The sequence below is a fragment of the Chanodichthys erythropterus genome, chromosome 21 (genome assembly GCF_024489055.1).
Source record: "Chanodichthys erythropterus isolate Z2021 chromosome 21, ASM2448905v1, whole genome shotgun sequence".
Classification (NCBI taxonomy): Eukaryota; Metazoa; Chordata; class Actinopteri; order Cypriniformes; family Xenocyprididae; genus Chanodichthys; species Chanodichthys erythropterus.
The window spans coordinates 30,170,328-30,192,282 of record NC_090241.1 but is presented as its reverse complement, the minus strand read 5'-3'; the positions used below and the strand labels follow the sequence as shown (position 1 = coordinate 30,192,282).

Sequence of the window (21,955 nt, the reverse complement as noted above, 5' to 3'; positions counted from 1 at the left end):
TTAAATGTTGTCTTCTGGGAGCCACAAATTTGTATCTGCATCAGTTAAAAGGTGCATGGGGACATTTCAGATGCCTGGAGAGTCTATCCACAGGAGCCATTTTAACTGTGCAAGGCTGAAAGGACAGAGGAAGAGATTTTATCGCCAGACAGAATAACAGGAGGGTGAAAGACTGAGCAAAATTGGCTTTGCCTATTACTGAGGGTGATTTTGCTCACTTAACACCCTGTGGAATTACATCTTCTGTACTCTAAATAAAGTACTGACAAGCAGGCTGATTTATAACATGGTCATTTCCTCACCTAAAACACGTGTTGCTTCAATCTAAGACCTGAAGTGCTCATTGCTAGCTTTCCCTAAGAGGAAAACTCTTAATGCTCCCATCGATATTGCATTTAGTGCATGCCTGGCTAGTGTTCTGTTTGAGTTATGTACTGCTGTGATTAGGCGATTACTAAAATAATCACAGTTCTGGAACATTCTGGAAATTAGACTTATTTTTATTAAGATTTTCCTCATAGTGGTTAAATACCTCAAAAAATGCATCCATTTTGGATTTAGAATGTAATTTTATCCATTGCAGCCTCAGGGTTATATTGAAAAGGCCCCTTGGCAAAGCCAAAAGTAGAACTTACCCATTGATGTTCGCATAAATGTCACCTTGCTAATGCATTGTACGTTAATGATGTGCATGCTATTACCTTCGAAATGACTCTGTTACTGAACTTCACCAGTTTCTAGAAATGTAAATAACTAGAGCCAACCAAGGATTGCGCTAGGCTGGCATGATAACCCATCATTTGACAAATGACTGTGTCCTACTAAACATGTCAGCAGGGCAATTCACAGAGAGGAAAAAAGGGTTAGTGGTATAGTTTAAAACTTGAGCATGTCATTAGACTTGCTTTTCATATAGTCGTGTGAAGTGGTAGTTTACTCATGCACTGTTATTACTGCTATACAACCCGGCCTGCCTCTGGCATGTAATTATGTTATGAAACATGGCTTGGGTTTCTCAGCACGATGAAAATGTCTCCTTTTATGCTGCAGTTCTTCTAATCTGAGATACAGGTGGAAAACCCTGGAAGCTATACAAACACAGGAGAACTTTGCACAATAAACCACTAATTTGCTAAGTAAAATGGGAATATACCTACATTTAAGAGCAGAATACCCAAGATGGCAGTGAAATGAAGTGCTTGTCCCCATATAAGCATGCGATTGCGCTGAGTGGTGTGAAGCTCAGGTTGCGTGTAAACTGAAGACCCTCAGTTTGGCAAGCTTCGGTGTTGGGATATTTTGCTCAGGAGGGTTAGATAGCTCGTTTTCCAAAATGAACTGAAGCCAAGGGCTGCTTAGGATATACTGAAAACTGGCATGGGTGTTCAAATAATTTGTCATTCTGAATACCTTGTGCTGTAATCAGATAATGGGCAATAGTGTTTCTGAACTAGTTTTGTTTTAGCACCCAGATTTTACATTGGACTTCAAGTGGTAAACCGACACTTTACCGAAAACGTTTATCATACAAATCCAAGGGAAATTGATCATTTTGTTTTGTACATACCTCTTAAATTTTGATGTTTCGTGCTCTTGGCACAAAACAAAATGTGGTTGGCACAATCCATGTTTACTCTCGCTTAAATTGATCCATATTTAATTTAGTTTAGGTCCAGTTTGTTCTACCTTATGTAATTTTGTCCATGTTTTTTGAGGATGGGTGATATCACACAACCTGTGCATGCTGACATTCACCTAATTTGGTTGCTTCTACTAAGTGACAGATGAATTTGCAACAAAATAACGAATTTGGTTGGACGCACAGCTGTTGAACAACAAAAGATATGGGAAACATATGTGGATATTTATTTTGCTTTGCCATAGTATAAACATTACATTTTATTGTATTCTAATGTTATGAATTGAACCTTATTGTAATGCATTAGGTATCATCAAATAACAATGGACAACGTTATCAAAATAATTCATAAATCATGAACTAATGCTAATTTATGCATCTTTAAATGGTATAAATGTATTGGTATATGCAGAAATTAACACTGATCTATATTAATAAATGCTGTTAATTTCAGATGATGCTTATGATGCTTAATGCAAATTAATTTTATGAACTTTATTGTTACCATGACTTCAGTACATGGTACATGCATTCACTTGTTCAACCTGAAGCTGATAATTATTAGCAAAAATGTGTATTACCATCCGAAGCAGTAATGTAACTGTCATTGTGTTATTCATGATGCAACAAATTGAAATAATAGCTGGCAGGTTTTACGCCAACAGAAATGACAAGCCAAATCGTGCATAATGATGAGTGCAAAGAATCACATGCATGTTGAAGGATGATACTCAAATGTCAGATTTCAGCAGCTTGTGATCCACAAAACACTTGCATTTATATTCCATTATGCTCTGTGCAGTGTCTATAAGAGGCCAATCAGCACACTATTGTGTATGGAATATGCCACTTGGTCAGATGACTGATGTAGCACTGAATGCAATTTCATAGAGTTATTTATGAAAAAAGATAGCCTGTCCATAAAACAACCTGCGTTGTTCAGTTTCTGAAATGAGATTGAGACTACCATTAGCAGGAGTCAACGACAAGAGCGGGACAAGAGTCATTGAGGGCCCTAGACTACAAGATCATTCCAAATAAACAAGCTCTGTCCAAAACCTAGTCGACTGCCTACCTAGACAGCATTTCACCCTGTTCGGACAAAATTAGCTTTCAGAGAAATTACTTTTCACTGAGGGAATCCTGTAATGCACTGCGATGAGCTGCGTGAAGAATTTTAAACATATCATTCAGTACTAAAAACTATTGATGAAAATTGTTTCATTTAAAGGGGCTTTATGTAAGAATTTTCATGTATTATTTGCTTTTTTTAGTGGCAATGTGTAAACAGCTTGTAATGAAACTTTAAAAAAAAAAAAACAAGACCTTCCCTGACTTCCTAGGTTGTCTATGTAAGCCTGTAACTGATTTTTATGTGAAGGATGTTTTTGCCGGAAAAATCAAAAGGATGTGATGTTTACACGTGCTCCTGAGAGTCTCACTTTCGTTCAAGGACACATTAAATTAATGTTCAGGACTGTACTGTAATGTCAATGTGTCCTCCAAAGTAAAGGGATTAATTCAAATTATAGTCTTACAAAGCCAGATCTATATAGTCTATAGTCTCAAATATGCTTTATATTCAAACAATCATAACAGTGTGATTTTAATTACCTCTTCTGTCGACATGATGCCGGTGAACTGCAGAGCTGATACAAACATATCCACATCGCTATGATCAGATGCTTTCTAAACTACCACTTTCTCACAGCTGTCATTTTTGCAACATGGTCTCATGGAAAGACGTACACGTGGGAACGTTTTTGCGAGTCGCAAAAATGTGTACCAATACGTACATATCACTGCAGTTTCCAACTGAAATGAACACTAGATTCAGTAAAACAGCAAGTGGTTTTAATTGTTTTCATGCAGTTACGATTACACGGTCAGATTATGGATTAATAAAGACTTGTTTTCATGTCTCCTTGCACAATAGTATGTTATGACTTCAAAACGCTTTTTACCAAAGTGCACGATTTGTAAACTAATATATTTTGGACTTTGCATCACTTATCCAACTCCATATGTTTCGCTTTTCTGATATAACAAGTTTTATCGGTAAAAGGTACGTTTTTCTGTGTGTTTATTTAATTTTTTAATACTGTATATATATATATATATATATATATATATATATATATATAAAGCAAAGAATGAAAGAGTATTGCCGTGAGTATAGTATATCGGGGCCTTGAATCACATTCAGGGCCCTATTTTAATGATCTAAGGGTACACTGTAAAAAAAAATCCCAGTAAAATTTACAGTAAAAAAACGGCAGCTGTGGTTGCCAGAACTTTACCGTAAAAAATACAGTAGCAACGTAAAAAAAAATCTGCTAAATTTACGGTAAAATAACATATTTCATTAACTGATATAATGTTATTTTACCAACCTAATGAAGTACTAATATCTCGTCGCTGCCCGATGAAACTCACGTATGTCCAAAACGGTTACTTTTCAGGAAGTGAAAAAAACACTGTATTTCAAAAGCAGTTGAGTGTAGCGTTGTCATAGTTGGTACGGCATCTTTACATGTAACCATATTCTTGCCAGTGTAATGATATAATCCACATTTGACCAAAATTGAGTTTAATTGGACATACATGCATATTTTACAATAACGGTGGTCGATACACGTTCTTCCGATCATTAATTAGAATGGCCAAGTCACGTTTCATATTGACAGATGAATACGCTCAGTTTATTAAATAGCCTACATCTTAGGCTTACGCTTAGTTTATTTAATATTAATTATAAATGTATTAAATGTCTCTTGCAAACTATGAAGGGACAATGAATCAATACACTGACATGGTAATGCTAGACAGATACTTTGTTTGCACAGTCTTACCGTAATTTTGTCACTCCTAGACGTACGTCTGGCGTCGGGGGGAAACGTTTACCTCGATAAAGGAAAGTCATTGTCTCACCAGGCTATGTTTATTTGGCAGTGTTATTCGGCTATCCAGTGCTGAGCTTCGATGAAAACTTCACAAGACCGGCGAGATGCTTCCACAGGGCGGGAGATATGCGGCGAGATTGACAGCTTTGACAACAAATGGATATACGTGAAAGCAGATGACATGATTTCACAACTTTTCATTGGCCATTTAGATATGTGAAGCATACTGTATACGGAAATGAACCTGGACATTCAATCAATCGAAAAATCTCAAAATCTGTAAAAAATGGACATACGTGGTTTTCATCGGACAGCGACGATCTGTTTTGTACCTTTATAATACACTGACAGTCACCAAACACAGTGGTGATAAGAGTCACATGATGAATCAAAGTTCATCACAAGCAGATTTTCCACAAGCTGAGAAGGACAACACTAACATATAAAAGGCGCACACAGTGTCATTCACACACACACTAAACACCATCATGGTAACATGCATGAAATTTTAAAAATGCAATAAACATTAATTTAACAAAATTAGATGTAACATAAAACCCTAATGTACATAACTGATTAGAAAAACTGAGTTTCAACGAAAATATATCAAATGTGAAGTGTCACGCAGGGAATTGTGGGAATGTCAATTTACGTTTTTTCACTGTAAATTTTACAATGAATTGTTATTTTTCACTTCCAAAAACTGTGAATTTAACGGTATTTTACCGTAAAATTACATTAAATGTACCGTTAGATCTATTACAGTTATTCACCGTATATAGTATAGTTTACTTTCTGTAAACCAATTGACAGTTTTTCACCGCAGCATTTTTACAGTCTTTTACTGTTAAAATCACTGTCATTTTTTACAGTGTATGGTCTAAAGCGCACGGCACAAGTGCGAAATCCAGTTTTGCTAGTTTAATGATGGAAAAATGGTCGACGCATGGTCTAGAAGGTTTGTCCCTATTTTCTTAATGTAATGGGGGTGTTTTGGATTTAACGTGCAATAAACCAATCAGTCTCATCTCCCATTCCCTTTAAAAGCCAGTTGTGCTCATGTCAGGGTGAATTCGTTATTTACATGGCAGGACTTGCAAAGCGGAAAAACTGAACGCTTCTCTAGTGAGGAGATGGATCTGTTCGTGCGCGAGGTTAAAGTGCGCAAGCAGACCATCTACAGGATAAGCTGGATACCACCAAAGCATTTTTATCTTTATGCACACAATAATAATCTTTTACATTGTGATCCTTTTATTTTTAATATTTGGCATGTGCTGCTGCGCGTCCGTGTGTGTGTCTAATAACCAAAGTGTACACATGCCTATAGGCGTATATTACTACCGCAATCTCTAAATAACAAAAAAATATTGCCCCATCTATATCAGTTGCCTCAAAATAGCAACACACACCGCCAATGCACCTGAACACACCATGATTTCAGACCAGCACACCCATGAACGCACAAATGGGCGCAAATGCATTTTCTATTTAAACAACATGGTACAGGAAGTGAACATGATAACTGCGTCGGGCTGAAACTAGCAAAGAACACTTGAGTCGTGCCTGGCACTGAACTCTATTTTTCTGGCTTGCGGGCTTGCAATTCAGTCACTTACAAGGTTTTATTTCAGTTAGGATGCTGCCTTCACAATCAAGGATGTGTTCTTTTATTCATAAAGAGCTAGCTTGTCATTGTGTCAAAAAAAAAAAAAAAAAAAAAAACAGTGCACGAGGCAAAGATGTTCGTCTGCCATGTGTCCACGCAGAAAACACAGCACACATTTAAAACAGCACAAATGGGTGCATACATCCTGTGTGACACCCCCTATGAAGGCAGTAGACAGCACACTAGGTTTTGAAACAAAGCTTAAAATCTCGAACACATGCTCACAAGAATATTTTCAGCTCTCCTCCTCAAAGCCAATTTGTCTCCTTGCTGGAGACAGTTGAATCCAAACATGTCAAAATCCCATATTAGTGCTACACTAGTGCTAGTATAGTAGTGAGGACACACTGACTGGATCTGAACTGTATATGTGAGTGGATTTGAAAAGATGAATGACTTCAGCCGTGGAGGTTTTGCTGACTAGGCCCAAAGCCTCTCTAATGGAACATAATGCACAGCACTGTCACACTGCATCACATCCCAACAGATGGGATAACTGCCGTCCTACTTTGCTCCATCTTTGTGCCTATTTCACCTGAATTGCTCTTTTCCCTAAACTGTGTGGACTTAATAGGTTATTTAAATGTGCAAATACTAGTTGCACCTAATATTAATGGGGACAATTTTTTCAGAAGCACATTGGCTCACTATCATAAAATTAACTTCTAACTGCATCCCGTGCAAACATTTTAGCATATATCCAAATGTGTAATAAGACTGAAATTGAATTGACCTTTCATATTGCTTTTCTCTTACCCAGAGATACTTCTGAATTCTTGAGCCATCGGACTGCATCAAGATGATGAAAAAAGCCAAGGTTTTAGATCCAACTGCTGCCGGGCAAGGCGGTAAGAACAATATAATTGTTCTCTCTCCCATATGGCAGGCTGACACCGGCACCGAACCTTGTCCAACTGCTCTATTACCGAATTACTGAAACAACAAATCCAGCCATGTTCTCTATGAAGACTTGCAGTAGAGAAACATAGATGATGGTGGAAAAAAATCGAATTTTTGTTGTGTAATTCTTTCTCTTTCTTAATGGTAACTATTCCCAGAGGATGCAATTTAGTTAATCAGCTTTCATTGTATTCATAATGACTAGAGTATAGCAATGGAATTTGACACACTTGATAGGACGCGAGTCTCATTTAGAAAAGTTCTACCATGGTAAGCAGCTACGTTAAAAGGCAATGCCGGATTTTCCAGATAAAATCGAATGACCTCCTCTCTATTGCAAAATGAATAATATATCGGTCCCTGAGGGGTTAGAAGAGCAAGATATCGAGATAAAAGCCAATGTTAAATCTAACCTAACTACACAAATTTATTTAAACACATCAATGATCAAACAGCTGGTTAAAGTCATAGGTTGTGGGTTTGGAAACTAGCCAAGATGCAAATGAAGAAGAGGCTGTGAATGTGTTATGCAATCAGAGTCTTCATCAGTGCCTAGCAAGTCCTTCATCTGGAAGCTCACTAAACAACCCTGTGAGCATATGCTGTTATTCAGCATGGGTTTCTTTGAATCGTGTAACCATGGATGCGAGGAACGACCATCAACCAACCAGAATGTGAAGTGTCTGTGTTGTGAAGGACAGCACATAGAGCCAGAAAAGAAAAGCGGAAGAACTGGACCAGGCTGGACTCAAATTTGTATGCACAACTCACAGCTCTTATGTTTCAACAAACCAGTTTACATCATTAAATTTTTTCTAAAAAATCCACCCACTTAGTTATTTCCTTTGATTATTTTATTTATTTTTTTTCCATTTGCTTTATTTATTTCATTTGCTTTGAGGAGGGGATTTATTTTACCTTATTAAAACAGACATTTTTTATTCCTTTTTTTTCCTCTTATGTTATTTATAAACCCTCCTTTTTTATGATGATGGGTGATGATATATAAATTGCAGGACATTAAAAACAGGCCTGTTTCACACTGCAAATGCAAACAAAGAAGTGCATGTATATAATATTAAAACTGCCCCTATAAAAAAATAGTACTATTTCCATTTAGTGTAGCAAACAAACACTGCAGTAGTATTAATATGTGAAGACCTTTGGGTCGATGTTTACTACAATTGATAACTGCTATGTGACATGAGACATGAAAGTAGAGCCAGTTTCAGTGTTGCCATGGACGACAGAGCACCGCTGAAACCTGTCATTGACCAATCGGGTATTAAAGCACCGTTAAATCATGTTAGATTTACTAAATTTAACTGTTAAGTGATTAGATGTTCACTCATGTAATTTACTGTATATTACATCAAAAATCCCATATTTGAAAAGAACAGACATTTTGGTTTATAGTATATTTTCAAGCCGAAATACGCTTAGAACTCACAGCTATACTTCCGCTAGGCAGCAGTGTGAATACTGTAACAAGAATAAAAACTGCTGCTAATGTATGCTGTGTGAAACAGGTCTTACACTTTTATTCCCTTCCCAGTTTGTCTGCACTTTCTCTAGTCTCGTCTATTGTAATCTCACATTCAACCCCTTAGTGGATTGAATAATTATGTTTTATTGCTTTAATCTCCCCGTCTTCTCCCTTGTCCTGTGTTTTTGGTTGTATTTGTGAGTAAATTTGTGTTTGTCCATAATCCTCTCAAAGAAAAAAAAGAGCCAGGATTCACAATTTTGTGCTCTCCTTCTTTGTTTCCCCTTCATTTGTTGCTGTTGTACTGTATGTTGTGGCTATACTGTACCAGGACTGGAAATTCTACCTCTCAAGAGACAAGGTAAGGTAATTGAATGACAGCAACCTGAATCTGCATGCATGTCATGATATCCAGTATATCATATCATATCATATCATATCATATCATATCATATCATATCATATCATATCATATCATATCATATCATATCATATCATATCCAATATATCATGATATCCAGTCAAACTTTATAATGTGCATATGAATGTTCAGATTGCTGTCATTCTGAATCTGACTTCTACAGTTTATCTGGGAGCCTATGGGTGGCGATCTTTAACGGCCTCCAGGAAACAAAACCATGTTTAAAGGTTTCAATTCTGCAGCAACGCTAGAGTTAAAAAATAAATAAATAAATAAAAATGTGTAAAGTTCATGGCTGTCGTTAGGCAAAGGCAGCTGTGGTTCATCTTTAAGGGCAGGTATAGGGCCGTGCCCAACCAAAATATTCATCCAAAACAAAGACCTTCTATATAAACCAAATCAATAATAAATTGCAAATGTGTTCAGCATTCTGCAACAAATACTTTTTTTGGATTTTCTAGACTATTTTAAGTCATAAATTGAGTAGGATATGTTAAAATGCATAGCTTTGACAGGCATGTATAATGATACTAAGCGGAGTAGCTCTACAGCACCCCACAGCTTTCCAATGTAAATCTGTGGTGAAAAATGGAACTGCAGCGAGCTCCATTTTAGAGCCATTTGGGGCAGATTTCAGACTGCCCTGCTTATTTTCATGTTTAAGTAAACCTCATTCCAGACCAAAAATGATAGAAATCTGCTTTAGCTATGTATATATTAGTCAGGTCAGTGACTAGTTGGCATGTCTGTTCTTCCTATGTGGAGTAACGTATCAAATTAATGAAAGTATAAATCCTTTGATTGAAATGTGCTTGTGTGAATAGCCTTTATATAGATCTGTTGTGTTTGTTTTACATTTTCATGGTTAAAATATCATTGGATGTCTTAGATATGATCACCTCTGGAAACATTTCTACCTTCAAATATATAATTTTTTGTACGGTTTTGTAAATTGTTTTTCAAGTTCAACACATAGACATTCATGCGGATGATTTTTCAGCATATGTTATGTCACTGTGCACCTGCTGTGTTTTTGTGTCCCCCTTATTTTCTGACATTGTACCCTCAATGTGGATTCTCTCAGGCATCAAAAGGAGATCTAAGGTTCCCGGTGTTATGATTACACAGTACATTGAGGAACTTCCTGAGGGGATGACAACTCCCGACTTCACGCGTAAACCCATCGCTTTAACCATTCAAGAAGGTAAGCACATTAAAAAAAGAAGACACTACAAAAGCGAATGCAAATATGATTAGAAGTGACAGTTGAGAGCTAAACGATCCTGGATGTGAAATTAACAAGCTATGAGCACGTACAGAGGATTACCACACAGATTTACTGCCCTAAATGTCTAAGCTCTGCAGTTACACAGATTTAACTTGCACAGTAGATGAGTGATTTATCAAGTTCGCTGCTTGTCCTCCAGCTTTAACATGTGACCACAGCTATATATGCACAGAGGAAAGGAAACTGAATAGCATATATCCCATTTCATGCTAGTTTGAAATGCACAGAGCAAGACCACAAATGTGTAACACATTTCATTTATTATTTCTTTCATTCTTTATTATTACTATTTTCCCCTTTTCATAAGAATACTAAAGTCATTGAAACTATGAAATACTGCGAGTTCTGCACACTCTGGATATCCACTCAACCAACTGGGATGCATTTTATATAATCTACAGTATGCTGGGTATTGACTTGTTATTAAAATGTATGTTTTGTACAGAAATTCACACAGGCTTAATTTATATTTGTCTACAAAACTAAACTTCAAACATTTTTTCATAATGGATATACATAAATTGAGACAAGTGAGTCCAGACTTTTGACTAGAAGTGTACCTGAACAAATTCTCCAATAAATGTACACATAATTGGAAAAAAAGAAGATTGCTGTAAAATCTGCAATTTACAACCAACGCATGTTTGATAACAAGAACAATGTTGTCAAGGCACAAGAGCTATGTTGGCTTATGAAAAAAGTCAAAATATTTTTCACAGTTTGTATTTGAAAGCCTTTAATATTGACCTAATAAAGAATTCAAATTGCAATTTTCATAAAACAGGAAAGCTGGCCATTTTTAAAGCCAAAGTGTCTGGAAACCCAACACCTGTTGTAACCTGGCGTAGAGCTAAAGGAGAAATGAAGGATCCCCAAAAGTTTCAGAACAAATATGACCCCACAACCAGTGAACACACTTTGGAGGTATGCACAGGCTTTTAGCCTTACTTTTAAACTACTACTCAATATTTAAGGTGAAGTGTGCAATGTTTTAATTTCTCAAATGCATTGAAAAGAAACTGTAAACAAGCCATATTTGTAGCCATTTGTTCATTCCCCCAGATAGTGTAAATTCAGTTGCTCTGTGCCACTGTTTGCTTCTGTTGTTTGAGCAGCCCAACACATCAACATTGTCACAACCAATGGCACAACTTTGTGGCGGACATCTTTTCGTGGCTCAAACATTACACACTTTACCTTTAAATGATCATTTCATTATCATTGTCATCCAATTAGTACGAAATATTAATCAAAACTACAAACCCTCTGATCATTAACTTGCAGATGCCTAAAGTCACTGGCGAAGAAGCTGACACTTACAAATGCTACGCCTCAAATGAATATGGGAAGGCTGTTTGCACCGTTGTCCTTAATGTCATTGAAGGTAAGACACACTTCTTAAAGAACCCAAGTTTGTTACTTTTATTATTAAAGGGGAGGTATCACACACAGTTTTCTGCCAAGCAAGCACAGTAGCGTAGCAATCATCTGCAAGCTGTCAATGGTCAGCTGCACAAATGTATTTAAACACACACAATACACCATCGCATTGTCCATGGATAACTTTTGAATCACTATAATGAATATAGCATATAGTGAATGATGAATAATGAATTTATGAATTCAATACGTTTGTGTTGTTTACATTATATGTACTTAGGCGCTTATTGCCAACAAAACAGACATTTGAAGCAGTTTTACTCACCACCTGCAGTTCCGACTCTGTAAATTTAGCGTCAAACTGGGCCTTGTTTATGAAACCATAAGCGCCGACCCTGAGGGCTCAAGCAGCCACGGAAAAAACACGAGATATTCTCCTTTAAGGCGAGACACCCCAGGTGAATAGGGTAAAAAAATTAACTAATAGACATACTTCCCCAGCTGGTTGATTGCATTAAAAATTGCAAACATTTTTTGTATTACAAGTTTTCTAAAATGTTATCTAATTAAATGTGTGCTAATTTGCATAAATATCTAGAAAAATCTGAAATTTGAAATATTGGATGACGTCAGGTTCAAAATTCTCGTTTAATGTTTTGGACATATTAAATTTAAAGGTTTTTACAGAATTTTTTATCACTCCATAAATCAGAAAATACTATCAACAGCCAGAAAAAAATATATTTTCACCATTTTTTTAGGAATAAAATGTTTTATAAAATCAGGCAAATTATATATCAACAAATCCCTCTGTAAAAACCTTCAGAATATAGATAGGAATAAAACTGTAAAGTTTGGTGTATGTAAGTTCTGCAGAAGTGGAGATTTGTGACTCAGAGCAGGAGAAAAAAACTCATTTTGAGAAAATGGCCTTTAAAGATATTTACAATTGAAGTCTATAGACGCAAATAGATAAAGTGCTATAAAATGTACACTTAAAAGTGCATTTTGGATGTTTTCTTTCCACCAGTCTGAAAAAACACTTTATGAAAAGCCAAAAAGCGCAAAATCTCAAAATTGACAGGTGCCTGAAAAAACAGTGTTTTTGCCTGTAGTGCCTCCCCTTAATTTTAACCAATAAAAAAGTGATTGTAACCATCAGATTCTATGGTTATTTTAATAACAAATATCGAGAGCGCATTAATGTAATGTGTGAGCACAAAACTCCACTTAAAGGAACACTACACTTTTTTTGAAAATAGGCTCATTTTCCAACTCCCCTAGAGTTAAACAGTTGAGTTTTACCGTTTTCGAATCCATTCAGCCGATCTCCGGTTCTGGCGGTACCACTTTTAGCATAGCTTAGCATAGTTCATTGAATCTGATTAGACCGTTAGCATCGCGCTTAAAAATGACCAAAGAGTTTTGATATTTTTCCTATTTAAAACTTGACTCTTCTGTAGTTAAATCGTGTACTAAGACCGACAGAAAATAAAAAGTTGTGATTTTCTAGGCTGATATGGCTAGGAACTATACTCTCATTCAGGCGTAATAATCAAGGAACTTTGCTGCCGTTCCATGGCTGCAGCAGTGCAATGATATTATCCAGCGTCTCTCACAAACGTCTCCATGGTTGCAAGGCACGTTCCCTGTGCAAGCAGGGGCTCACGGGCGCTGCGTAATATCATTGCACTGCTGCAGCCATGGAACGGCAGCAAAGTTCCTTGATTATTACGCCAGAATGAGAGTATAGTTCCTAACCATATCAGCCTAAAAAATCACAACTTTTTATTTTCCGTCGGTCTTAGTACACAATTTAACTACAGAAGAGTCAAGTTTTAAATAGGAAAAATATCAAAACTCTTTGGTCATTTTTAAGCGCGATGCTAACGGTCTAATCAGATTCAGTGAACTATGCTAAGCTATGCTAAAAGTGGTACCGCCAGAACCGGAGATCGGCTGAATGGATTCGAAAACGGTAAAACTCAACTGTTTAACTCTAGGGGAGTTGGAAAATGAGCCTATTTTCAAAAAAAGTGGAGTGTTCCTTTAAAGCTGGGTTCTTTGGGACGCAAGGTTATCTTTCCCTCACAACCAAAAAAACACTTCTTTGGTGACATTCTTGAATTCGTGGAGCACTGTGACCTGTGCAGCGTTTCCGATGACTTCTGTAAAGCTGAATGTGCATTAATGGGCATGCTCTTGCTCTCTCGCTTTGGTCGACGTGTGTACGCCTGCTCTTCGGGGAGAAGTGCCCAAACAATTTGGAAGAGTATTTTTGGCACAGAAATACTCCGTCATACGTCCAACACATGTTTTGAAACTTTGGCCATGTTTAGCATGTCTTAGCATGTGTAGCAACTCTTTAACAGTGTAAATGTTAGTCATTTCTTATTCTATTCACAAAAAAAAAGTAGAGCTATTACTAGAAAAAAAAAAAGCTGAAAACACAGTATTTTCTTTCTATTTTCAGTTGGATTCAAAAAAAGCAAAGAAATGCAAAAGGCTGAAGCAGGTAAGACAGTTGTGATGAAATTGTGGTAGTGGATTTTCTTCAGCTTAGGACAGCAGTTCTTTATACCAAAAATGATTTAATGGGATACGTTTGACATTGAATATGGCACACATAAGCATTCTTTTCCTTCTGTTTATTGATTGCATTTTGAAGCTGTAACAGATGACCCAATAGAGTTTAGAAAGAGGCTCAGGAAAAGGTGAGACATTTGTTTCCATTACATTACACATTAATGCCATGTCATGAGCTGTGCAGTTTCACATTAGGCTCTATTCATACGTCTGATTCTTGCCATAGTTAATTAGCCCATCTCATATTATAAAATCAGTTACGCTAACCCAGTTAAGTGCTAGCGTTTGCCTTGAAGTTCATATTTGTCATCACAATCTTCTTAAAGTGCTGGCAAAAAAGAGGTGAAAAAGGAAGGTGACATTGACGAGTCAGTTTGGGAATTGCTGCTGAGTGCTGAAAAGAAAGACTACGAACGCATTTGCTCCGAGTATGGCATCACTGATTTCCGCGGCATGCTGAAGAGACTGGTCGAGATGAAAAAGGAAAGAGAAGAGGAGCAGGCACAGGTAAAGAAAGAGCTGCCAGGATGACAGAAGGTTTCTCAAAGAATTGCTTTCACAATTCATGACTTGATGTACAACTGCATGAGGAGACAAACTGTTCTGTTCTGTTTGTTTCACTGATTTAGTTCATCCAACATCTCAGTAATCTCAAACCAATTGAGGTGAAGGGTGAGGATGCTGCTACCTTTGAATTGGAAATGGAGCTCAAAGACCCCAACAGTCGCATCTTTCTGTACAAGGTGAGAACTGTGTTAAAAAGGTGCGATGCATACAGAAGATCAATGCTAGTTGCAAACAATCAATGCATGACATTGAGCATATGAAGAGACACATTGAAATTATCCCTGACAATCGACAGACAGCCACTTACTATTCATAGTTTTCAGTCACGTGATGCCACGGAGACCTGCGAGCATGCATCAAAAGAAGAAAATCAAAAACATGTGAACAAAATGCAAGTTTTGGGTGCTTGTGATTCATATACAACACCTGCTGCAGTATTTCAGCTACTCAAAACAGTGGGACGTTCTAAAACTCTTAACATGAAAAACAGTTAAAGTCCTTTTATACACATTATTGATGATGCACACTTTGTACATGAAAGCAGATGAGCCCAGAATAGGAACGCAATACGCCAACTGGTTAACCGTTTCTTTATAATGGTTTCTTTGGAAAAATGCTTAATGAGAAACTGCCCATTGTTTATATTCTGGGTTCATCTGCTTGGGTACATAGTATGCATCATTAATAAAGTGTATACTGACTTTGGTCTTTTAATATCACTGTCTTGCTATATTAGTAGTTATCACAAACCGGGTAAAAATGAGTGGCAAGGCAATGGAGGAAAGCCTTGTTTTGCCCTCCAGGTGGGCGTGTCCTTGCCCAAGGGTGTGACGTCACATAAAAACTATGAATTGGTTCATATACAATAATATCTGAACAAAACAACAACGGTAATTTAAGAATTTTAACAGTATAATCGTGGTGTTTGCCCTCCAGTGCTCCATCCAGTGCTTCACACTTCAGTCCAGTAGGTGGCGTACTACCATTGTACTGAATTCACCCAACTGGAAGTTAATTGAATTATTATGACATGTATAATTCAAAAACTTTTTTTGCATGGCTATGAAAATTGATTTTATCATTGCTTTTTCTGAAAGCCTGTTTTATATAGGCAAAATATGCTATACTAGTGGTATCCATTCAGCCAGCACCACTATGAGCACCAGCCTTACATTTTTGTTTTTTATATGCATCATGAACATGCATCAGGTAAAAAATAAATAAATAAATAACTTTTTCCCTTTTGTTTAGAATGGTGTCATGATTCCATTCAGCAAAGAAGCTGAAGGAGAAATGAAACACGCTCTAAAACAAGTTGGCAAGAAGTATATCTTCACTGTTAAAAACCTCAGTCAAGAAGATGCCGGAATCTATCAAGTGGATGTTGAGGGTGTCAATATCTTTTCAACGGATTTCAAGAGTAGGTTTTCACAAAACAATTGTTTATTTGTCATTAGACTCTCTGCTGAAAAGACCAGCTTGAATTCCCATGCTGCTTTGGTGCTGGTTAACCAACATAAAAACACGTCTACACCGGATGTGAGCTGTGTGCTTTGATGCGTCAAAACTATATCGATTCCATTATAATCAATAAAGTGGTCTAAACATCTGTTTGGTCACACTTCTGACAGTTACAATAAATTCAGCATGTGATGTTTCTAGTCTCTGGTCTGCTAATATAAATTGTGTTTTTGCTTCTTTTGCCATGTGTATATGCAGCTATAGTAGCAACAGTAGTGTTAGTAGCAACACTAATGATATAGTAATATACCATAAGTCAGTTTTTTTTACTAGTGTATTTCCATTCAAAAAAAGGCTTAGAGGAGCCACCAACATCCAAAACACTACAGGTACATACTGTGGTGAACAGCTTTGCCGTTTTTTCAGCAGAATGCATAATGTCATCATGGGTTGACTGAGGTGTGTTTGTCCATATTTACCACACAGTTCCCCCTGTGGACTTTGCCCTGAAGATAAAGGAGGTGACGGCCCAAGAGAGAGAGGATGCCATCTTTGAGTGTGTCTTAACTCAGCCAATTAATGAGATTGTTTGGACCCTAAAAAGTACACCTCTCTCAAACAATGAAAAATATGAGATTACTTGTTCAGAGGATAAACTGATCCACCGTCTGAGAATCATTGATTGTATGCCTTTGGATGCTGGAATCTATGCTGCTCTAGCAGGCATTAAGTCTTGCAGTGCTTGGCTGATTGTAGAAGGTAAGTGCAACTTTTTTTTCTTTCCCCCCCCCAATTATTAGAAATACGTTCTGTCCAATAATAAAAATGTAATCAAATTAAATGCATCGTCATGCTGATTAATTAAACTGTAAATTATCACATATATCATTTGCAAGACCCCAAATTATAAAGTGTCTTTAAGTCTATAAATAGTTTTTATTTCATTATTTCTAATACAATTAATTGTGCTAAATTTAAATGTCAAATTGACGGCACTTCTATTAGGCTGTCAATGAATTCAGATTTGATTTTTTAAATAATTGCACACATATGTTCTAATAAAAGGGCTGTGATAATTTGTGATTAAATAATTAATCTGCATATCATGTAATTATTTAATCACAAATTATCACAGCCCTTTTATTAGAACATATGTGTGCAATTATTTAAAAAATCAAATCTGATTATGATTTGTTGATTAAGAATTCAAATAAATCACAAATAATAGCATATGTCAATATTTGCAAAATTTGTCCACAAATAAAGACTCTGTTAATAAAATAAAAAGCCCCTAAATAAAGATATTGCAGACTTTGGCTTTAAAGTCAATATATCATTTGTTTTATATCTATAATGCATTATTTTTTGCGTTAAATTAACATGATATAAATCCTCAATAAATTCAATAAGCACTATCTAAATCTGTTGGTAATACTGTTTCCACACCAGCCGACAAAGATTCTGCATCAAAGGGCAAGAAGAAAGCCCGTAAAACCACTCAGGCAGGCGGTGGTGGAGATGAATTGCAGAAGATTGCTGCTGAGCAGGCCGAGAGGAACAAGAAAGAGATGGCAGAAGCTTTGGAGGCTGCTAAGAAACTCCAGGCTGAACGAGAGGCAGCAGAAGCAGAAGCCAAAGCCAAAGCTGCAGCTCAAGCCGAAGCAGCAAAAGCTGCTGCACAGGCGGCTGCAGCTACTACGGCCGCAGCTGCTGCTAAAGCTGCAGAGGATGCTCTTGCTGCAGCTAAAGCCAAAGGTATGTCTGAGGCCGAAGCTAAAGCCGCAGCAAATGCAGCAGCGCAGACTGCAGCAGCTAAAGCCAAAGCTAAAGCAGAGGAAGAGGTCAGGAAGCAGGCTGAACTCAAGGCTTTAAGTGAAGGCCTGAGTGCTGAGCAATCTGCTGCAGCGGGCGCTGCGGCAGCTGCTGCAATGGCCGCACAGGCAGCTGCTGAGGCAGCAAGGCTTCAGAAGGCTGGAGGTGGAGTTGGAGGTAGTGCTGCAGCGGCGGTAGGAGCGGTGTGGGCTGTAGGAGCTACTGGTACTGGAGAAGGCGGAGGAGCTGGAGGGGCTGGAGGAGCCGGAGGAGCTGGAGGGGCTGGAGGAGCCGGAGGAGCTGGAGGGGCTGGAGGAGCCGGAGGGGCTGGAGGAGCTGATGGAGCTGGAGGAGCTGGAGGGGCTGGAGGAGCCGGAGGGGCTGGAGGAGCTGATGGAGCTGGAGGAGCTGGAGGGGCTGGAGGAGCTGATGGAGCTGGAGGAGCTGGAGGGGCTGGAGGAGCTGATGGAGCTGGAGGGGCTGGAGCTGCTGGTGGAGCCGGTGGCGCTGATGGCTCTGGAGGAAGCGGTGGTGAGGGAGGAGGTGACAAAGATGGAAAAAAGCGTCAGCGAGCAGGACCTCTTGTACCGGAGACTGTCGTAGGTAAGAAATATACAAGGAGACACAAAATATATCTACACTATATAGATTATTATTTTATAAAAATGTACTGTAACATTGCAAAAGTGGTTGGTTCTTACAGAAAATAGGGCAGGCCAAACTTTCAGCCAGGGGTTGACCAAAAATACAGGAAAAACAGCAATATTGTAAAATACTGTTACCCTTTAAGAAGTTTTCAATTAAATTAAAATACATGTTAAATACATTTATTCTTCAGTGTCACATGATCCTTCAGAAATCACTTTGATGAATTATAATCATGAATAGAAAGTTAAAAAACAGCATTTAATTGAAGTATAATACTGCCATATATATTATTTAATGTTATGTAATTTAAAACAAAGCTAGACCTATGCGCCAGAGAAACGTGCAGCCATCTTTAGAATTTTTTGATGCTGAAATGCTGAAAATACATTTGTGTCATTGCTATTGCTTGTGACTTCATTTAACAGGCTTTTCGTTAAAAGCCTGTTAAACTTTCTTTTTGCTTATAAGCTGATGTTACTCTGCACAAACATAAGCAATTATCATCACAAAACACCTACATCCTGCAGGTCATATAAACACACAACACAATCAAAGCATTGCACTATGCTGATTAATTTATAGTTTACATCAAAAATCATGATAGGAAACTCAAACACATCCAGCCCAGTTCCAGATGTGAGCAGGGAGCATTGTAAGCAGGAAGTGGAAGCTGCGGGCCGTACCCGTGTAAGAAAAGGCCCACTGATACCAGACACAGTGATTGGTAAGAGTGTGGGTTGAACACACTAAATCCAGCTCATATGAATGATTACACAAACTAAATGGTGTTTTTTTTAACTAAAAAGTTTCTTTTCCAATCCAAGTAGTAACACAAACAGATCTTAACAGAATATTTTAATATCATGAGAATTTTTTTTTTTTAAATAATAATAATAAGACTGATTAAGTATGATTATTAACATTATTTGATTAAAGGAACACGCCACTTTTTTTGAAAATAGGCTCATTTTCCAACTCCCCTAGAGTTAAACAGTTGAGTTTTACCGTTTTCGAATCCATTCAGCCGATCTCCGGTTCTGGCGGTACCACTTTTAGCATAGCTTAGCATAGTTCTTTGAATCTGATTAGACCAATAACATCTCACTTAAAAATGACCAAAGAGTTTTGATATTTTTCCTATTTAAAACTTGACTCTTCTGTAGTTAAATCGTGTACTAAGACCGACAGAAAATGAAAAGTTGCGATTTTCTAGGCTGATATGGCTAGGAACTATACTCTCATTCAGGCGTAATAATCAAGGAACTTTGCTGCCGCATCATGGCTGCAGCAGTGCAATGATATTACGCAGCGTCTCTCACAAACGTCTCCATGGTTGCAAGGCACGTTCCCTGTGCAAGCAGGGGCTCACGGGCGCTGCGTAATATCATTGCACTGCTGCAGCCATGGAACGGCAGCAAAGTTCCTTGATTATTACGCCTGAATGAGAGTATAGTTCCTAGCCATATCAGCCTAGAAAATCGCAACTTTTTATTTTCCGTCGGTCTTAGTACACGATTTAACTACAGAAGAGTCAAGTTTTAAATAGGAAAAATATCAAAACTCTTTGGTCATTTTTAAGTGCGATGCTAAAGGTCTAATCAGATTCAATGAACTATGCTAAGCTATGCTAAAAGTGGTACCGCCAGAACCGCAGATCGGCTGAATGGATTCGAAAACGGTAAAACTCAACTGTTTAACTCTAGGGGAGTTGGAAAATGAGCCTATTTTCAAAAAAAGTGGAGTGTTCCTTTAAGAATGATGTGTGTATTTAAGTAATACTACTTTTAACATAGGAGAAATGGGAGTGCTTTTAAAAAATGATCACAACTAATGCAATTTTCTATATGAATCAGTAAAATGAGATCAAACTAAAAACACTACATCAAATAATAAATCTTTTGTATTTCCTTTATCATTGAATGTTCAATGAAATTTAAATTTTACAAAATGTACATTCTACCACACAAATTCCCAAATCATTAAGCTAAATGTGCTACTCTGTCTTTTTTTGTTTTTTTGTTTGTTTGTTTCATTTATTTGTTGTTCATGTACCTGTATTGTGTGTTGTTGTGTCAGTGTTTTCAGTGTCAGTGTGTAATGTTTCAGAAACTATATTCTGGTTTGGTTTCTATATTTGTGGTGCCACACTGGGTAGCCCCGCCCACTGTGAAATCTCACTGGCCATATATCTCCGCATATATTAAACATCATGTTCTGATTGGTTGTGCAGCAGAGTCATGCAGCATTTTTGTTCTCAGTGTGGGCAGACAATCTATGTAAGTACTATGGCATACAAATCTTGATCTTTATAAAATGATTTATAATTTGTAAATATGTTTAACACACATTTATGTGTAGCAGGATTATGACCAATGACCAATGAGATTTCATCGTGGGTATGACACAACAGAAACAAAACTACATACACTCACTCATACAGCACGTTTAGAGGCTGGACCTCTGAAAATGTTAATTGTTTGCATGTTTGTGGTGGTTATTGTCACTGTTCTCTTAAATGTTCTTGTTTGTTGTAAGTGTTCTTCTTTTTATCCTAAATGCTCTTTTCAACCCTCTTTATTATATTAATGTCAATCTTCAAAATGCTTCACGACTGACCAAATGGCATGAGTAAAGGTGGAGGTAACCCATCAGATAAAGAAACCCCATCAGGGTCTGGCAATCCATCAGGTTCCAGTAATCCATCAGGTTCCGGTAACCCATCAGGTTCAGGAAACCCGTCAGGTTCAGGAAACCCGTCAGGTTCTGACAACCCTTCAGGTTCCGAGAACCCATCCGGGTCTGGTAGCGCATCAGGTTCTGGGGACCCACCAGGACCCGGGAAGCCACCAGGTCCTGGAGGCCCAACAGGGGGCAGCACTGAAGCTGCAGAGGAAGAAAAAGGTGCTGAAGATGAAAAGGATGAGTCAGCTAAAGCTGGAAAGCGTTCAGGCCGTAAAAAACATGGCCTACAGGTTCCGGAGAAAGTTGTTGGTAAGAGATGTTTGAAGTTGCAGTGACAGTTGCATAGAAGCAATGTCATTATTCAAAATCATTCAGAGCAATCAGGAATAACTGCAATCTCCTGTAGGAGTTGTGGGTCTAATTCAATCACATCATCTGAGCCAAAGCCCTCCTCTCCAAAAAAAATAAATAAATAACAAAGTTATCCAAACACAAGTCTTTCCCATCATTATG

General features: G+C 37.6%; 1 protein-coding gene across 5 annotated transcripts in view; it reads left to right on the top strand.

The window, feature by feature from the left end:
• Positions 1 to 21,955, top strand: part of LOC137011566 (immunoglobulin-like and fibronectin type III domain-containing protein 1) — a 39,391-nt gene that overhangs the window by 1,449 nt on the left and 15,987 nt on the right. Inside the window, exons 2-15 of one of the 5 annotated variants that reach the window (XM_067374500.1) lie at positions 6,972 to 7,059; positions 8,929 to 8,958; positions 10,103 to 10,222; positions 11,091 to 11,230; positions 11,591 to 11,690; positions 14,160 to 14,201; positions 14,355 to 14,400; positions 14,599 to 14,779; positions 14,902 to 15,015; positions 16,091 to 16,259; positions 16,787 to 17,059; positions 17,750 to 18,715; positions 19,365 to 19,484; positions 21,395 to 21,751. In XM_067374500.1, coding sequence (XP_067230601.1) covers positions 7,011 to 7,059; positions 8,929 to 8,958; positions 10,103 to 10,222; positions 11,091 to 11,230; positions 11,591 to 11,690; positions 14,160 to 14,201; positions 14,355 to 14,400; positions 14,599 to 14,779; positions 14,902 to 15,015; positions 16,091 to 16,259; positions 16,787 to 17,059; positions 17,750 to 18,715; positions 19,365 to 19,484; positions 21,395 to 21,751 — 2,707 coding nt within the window. In that variant the 5' untranslated portion in view covers positions 6,972 to 7,010. The remainder of the gene's footprint in view (positions 1 to 6,971; positions 7,060 to 8,928; positions 8,959 to 10,102; positions 10,223 to 11,090; positions 11,231 to 11,590; positions 11,691 to 14,159; positions 14,202 to 14,354; positions 14,401 to 14,598; positions 14,780 to 14,901; positions 15,016 to 16,090; positions 16,260 to 16,786; positions 17,060 to 17,749; positions 18,716 to 19,364; positions 19,485 to 21,394; positions 21,752 to 21,955) is intronic. The other 4 variants (XM_067374501.1, XM_067374502.1, XM_067374503.1 and 1 more) reach the window with 4 other exon arrangements.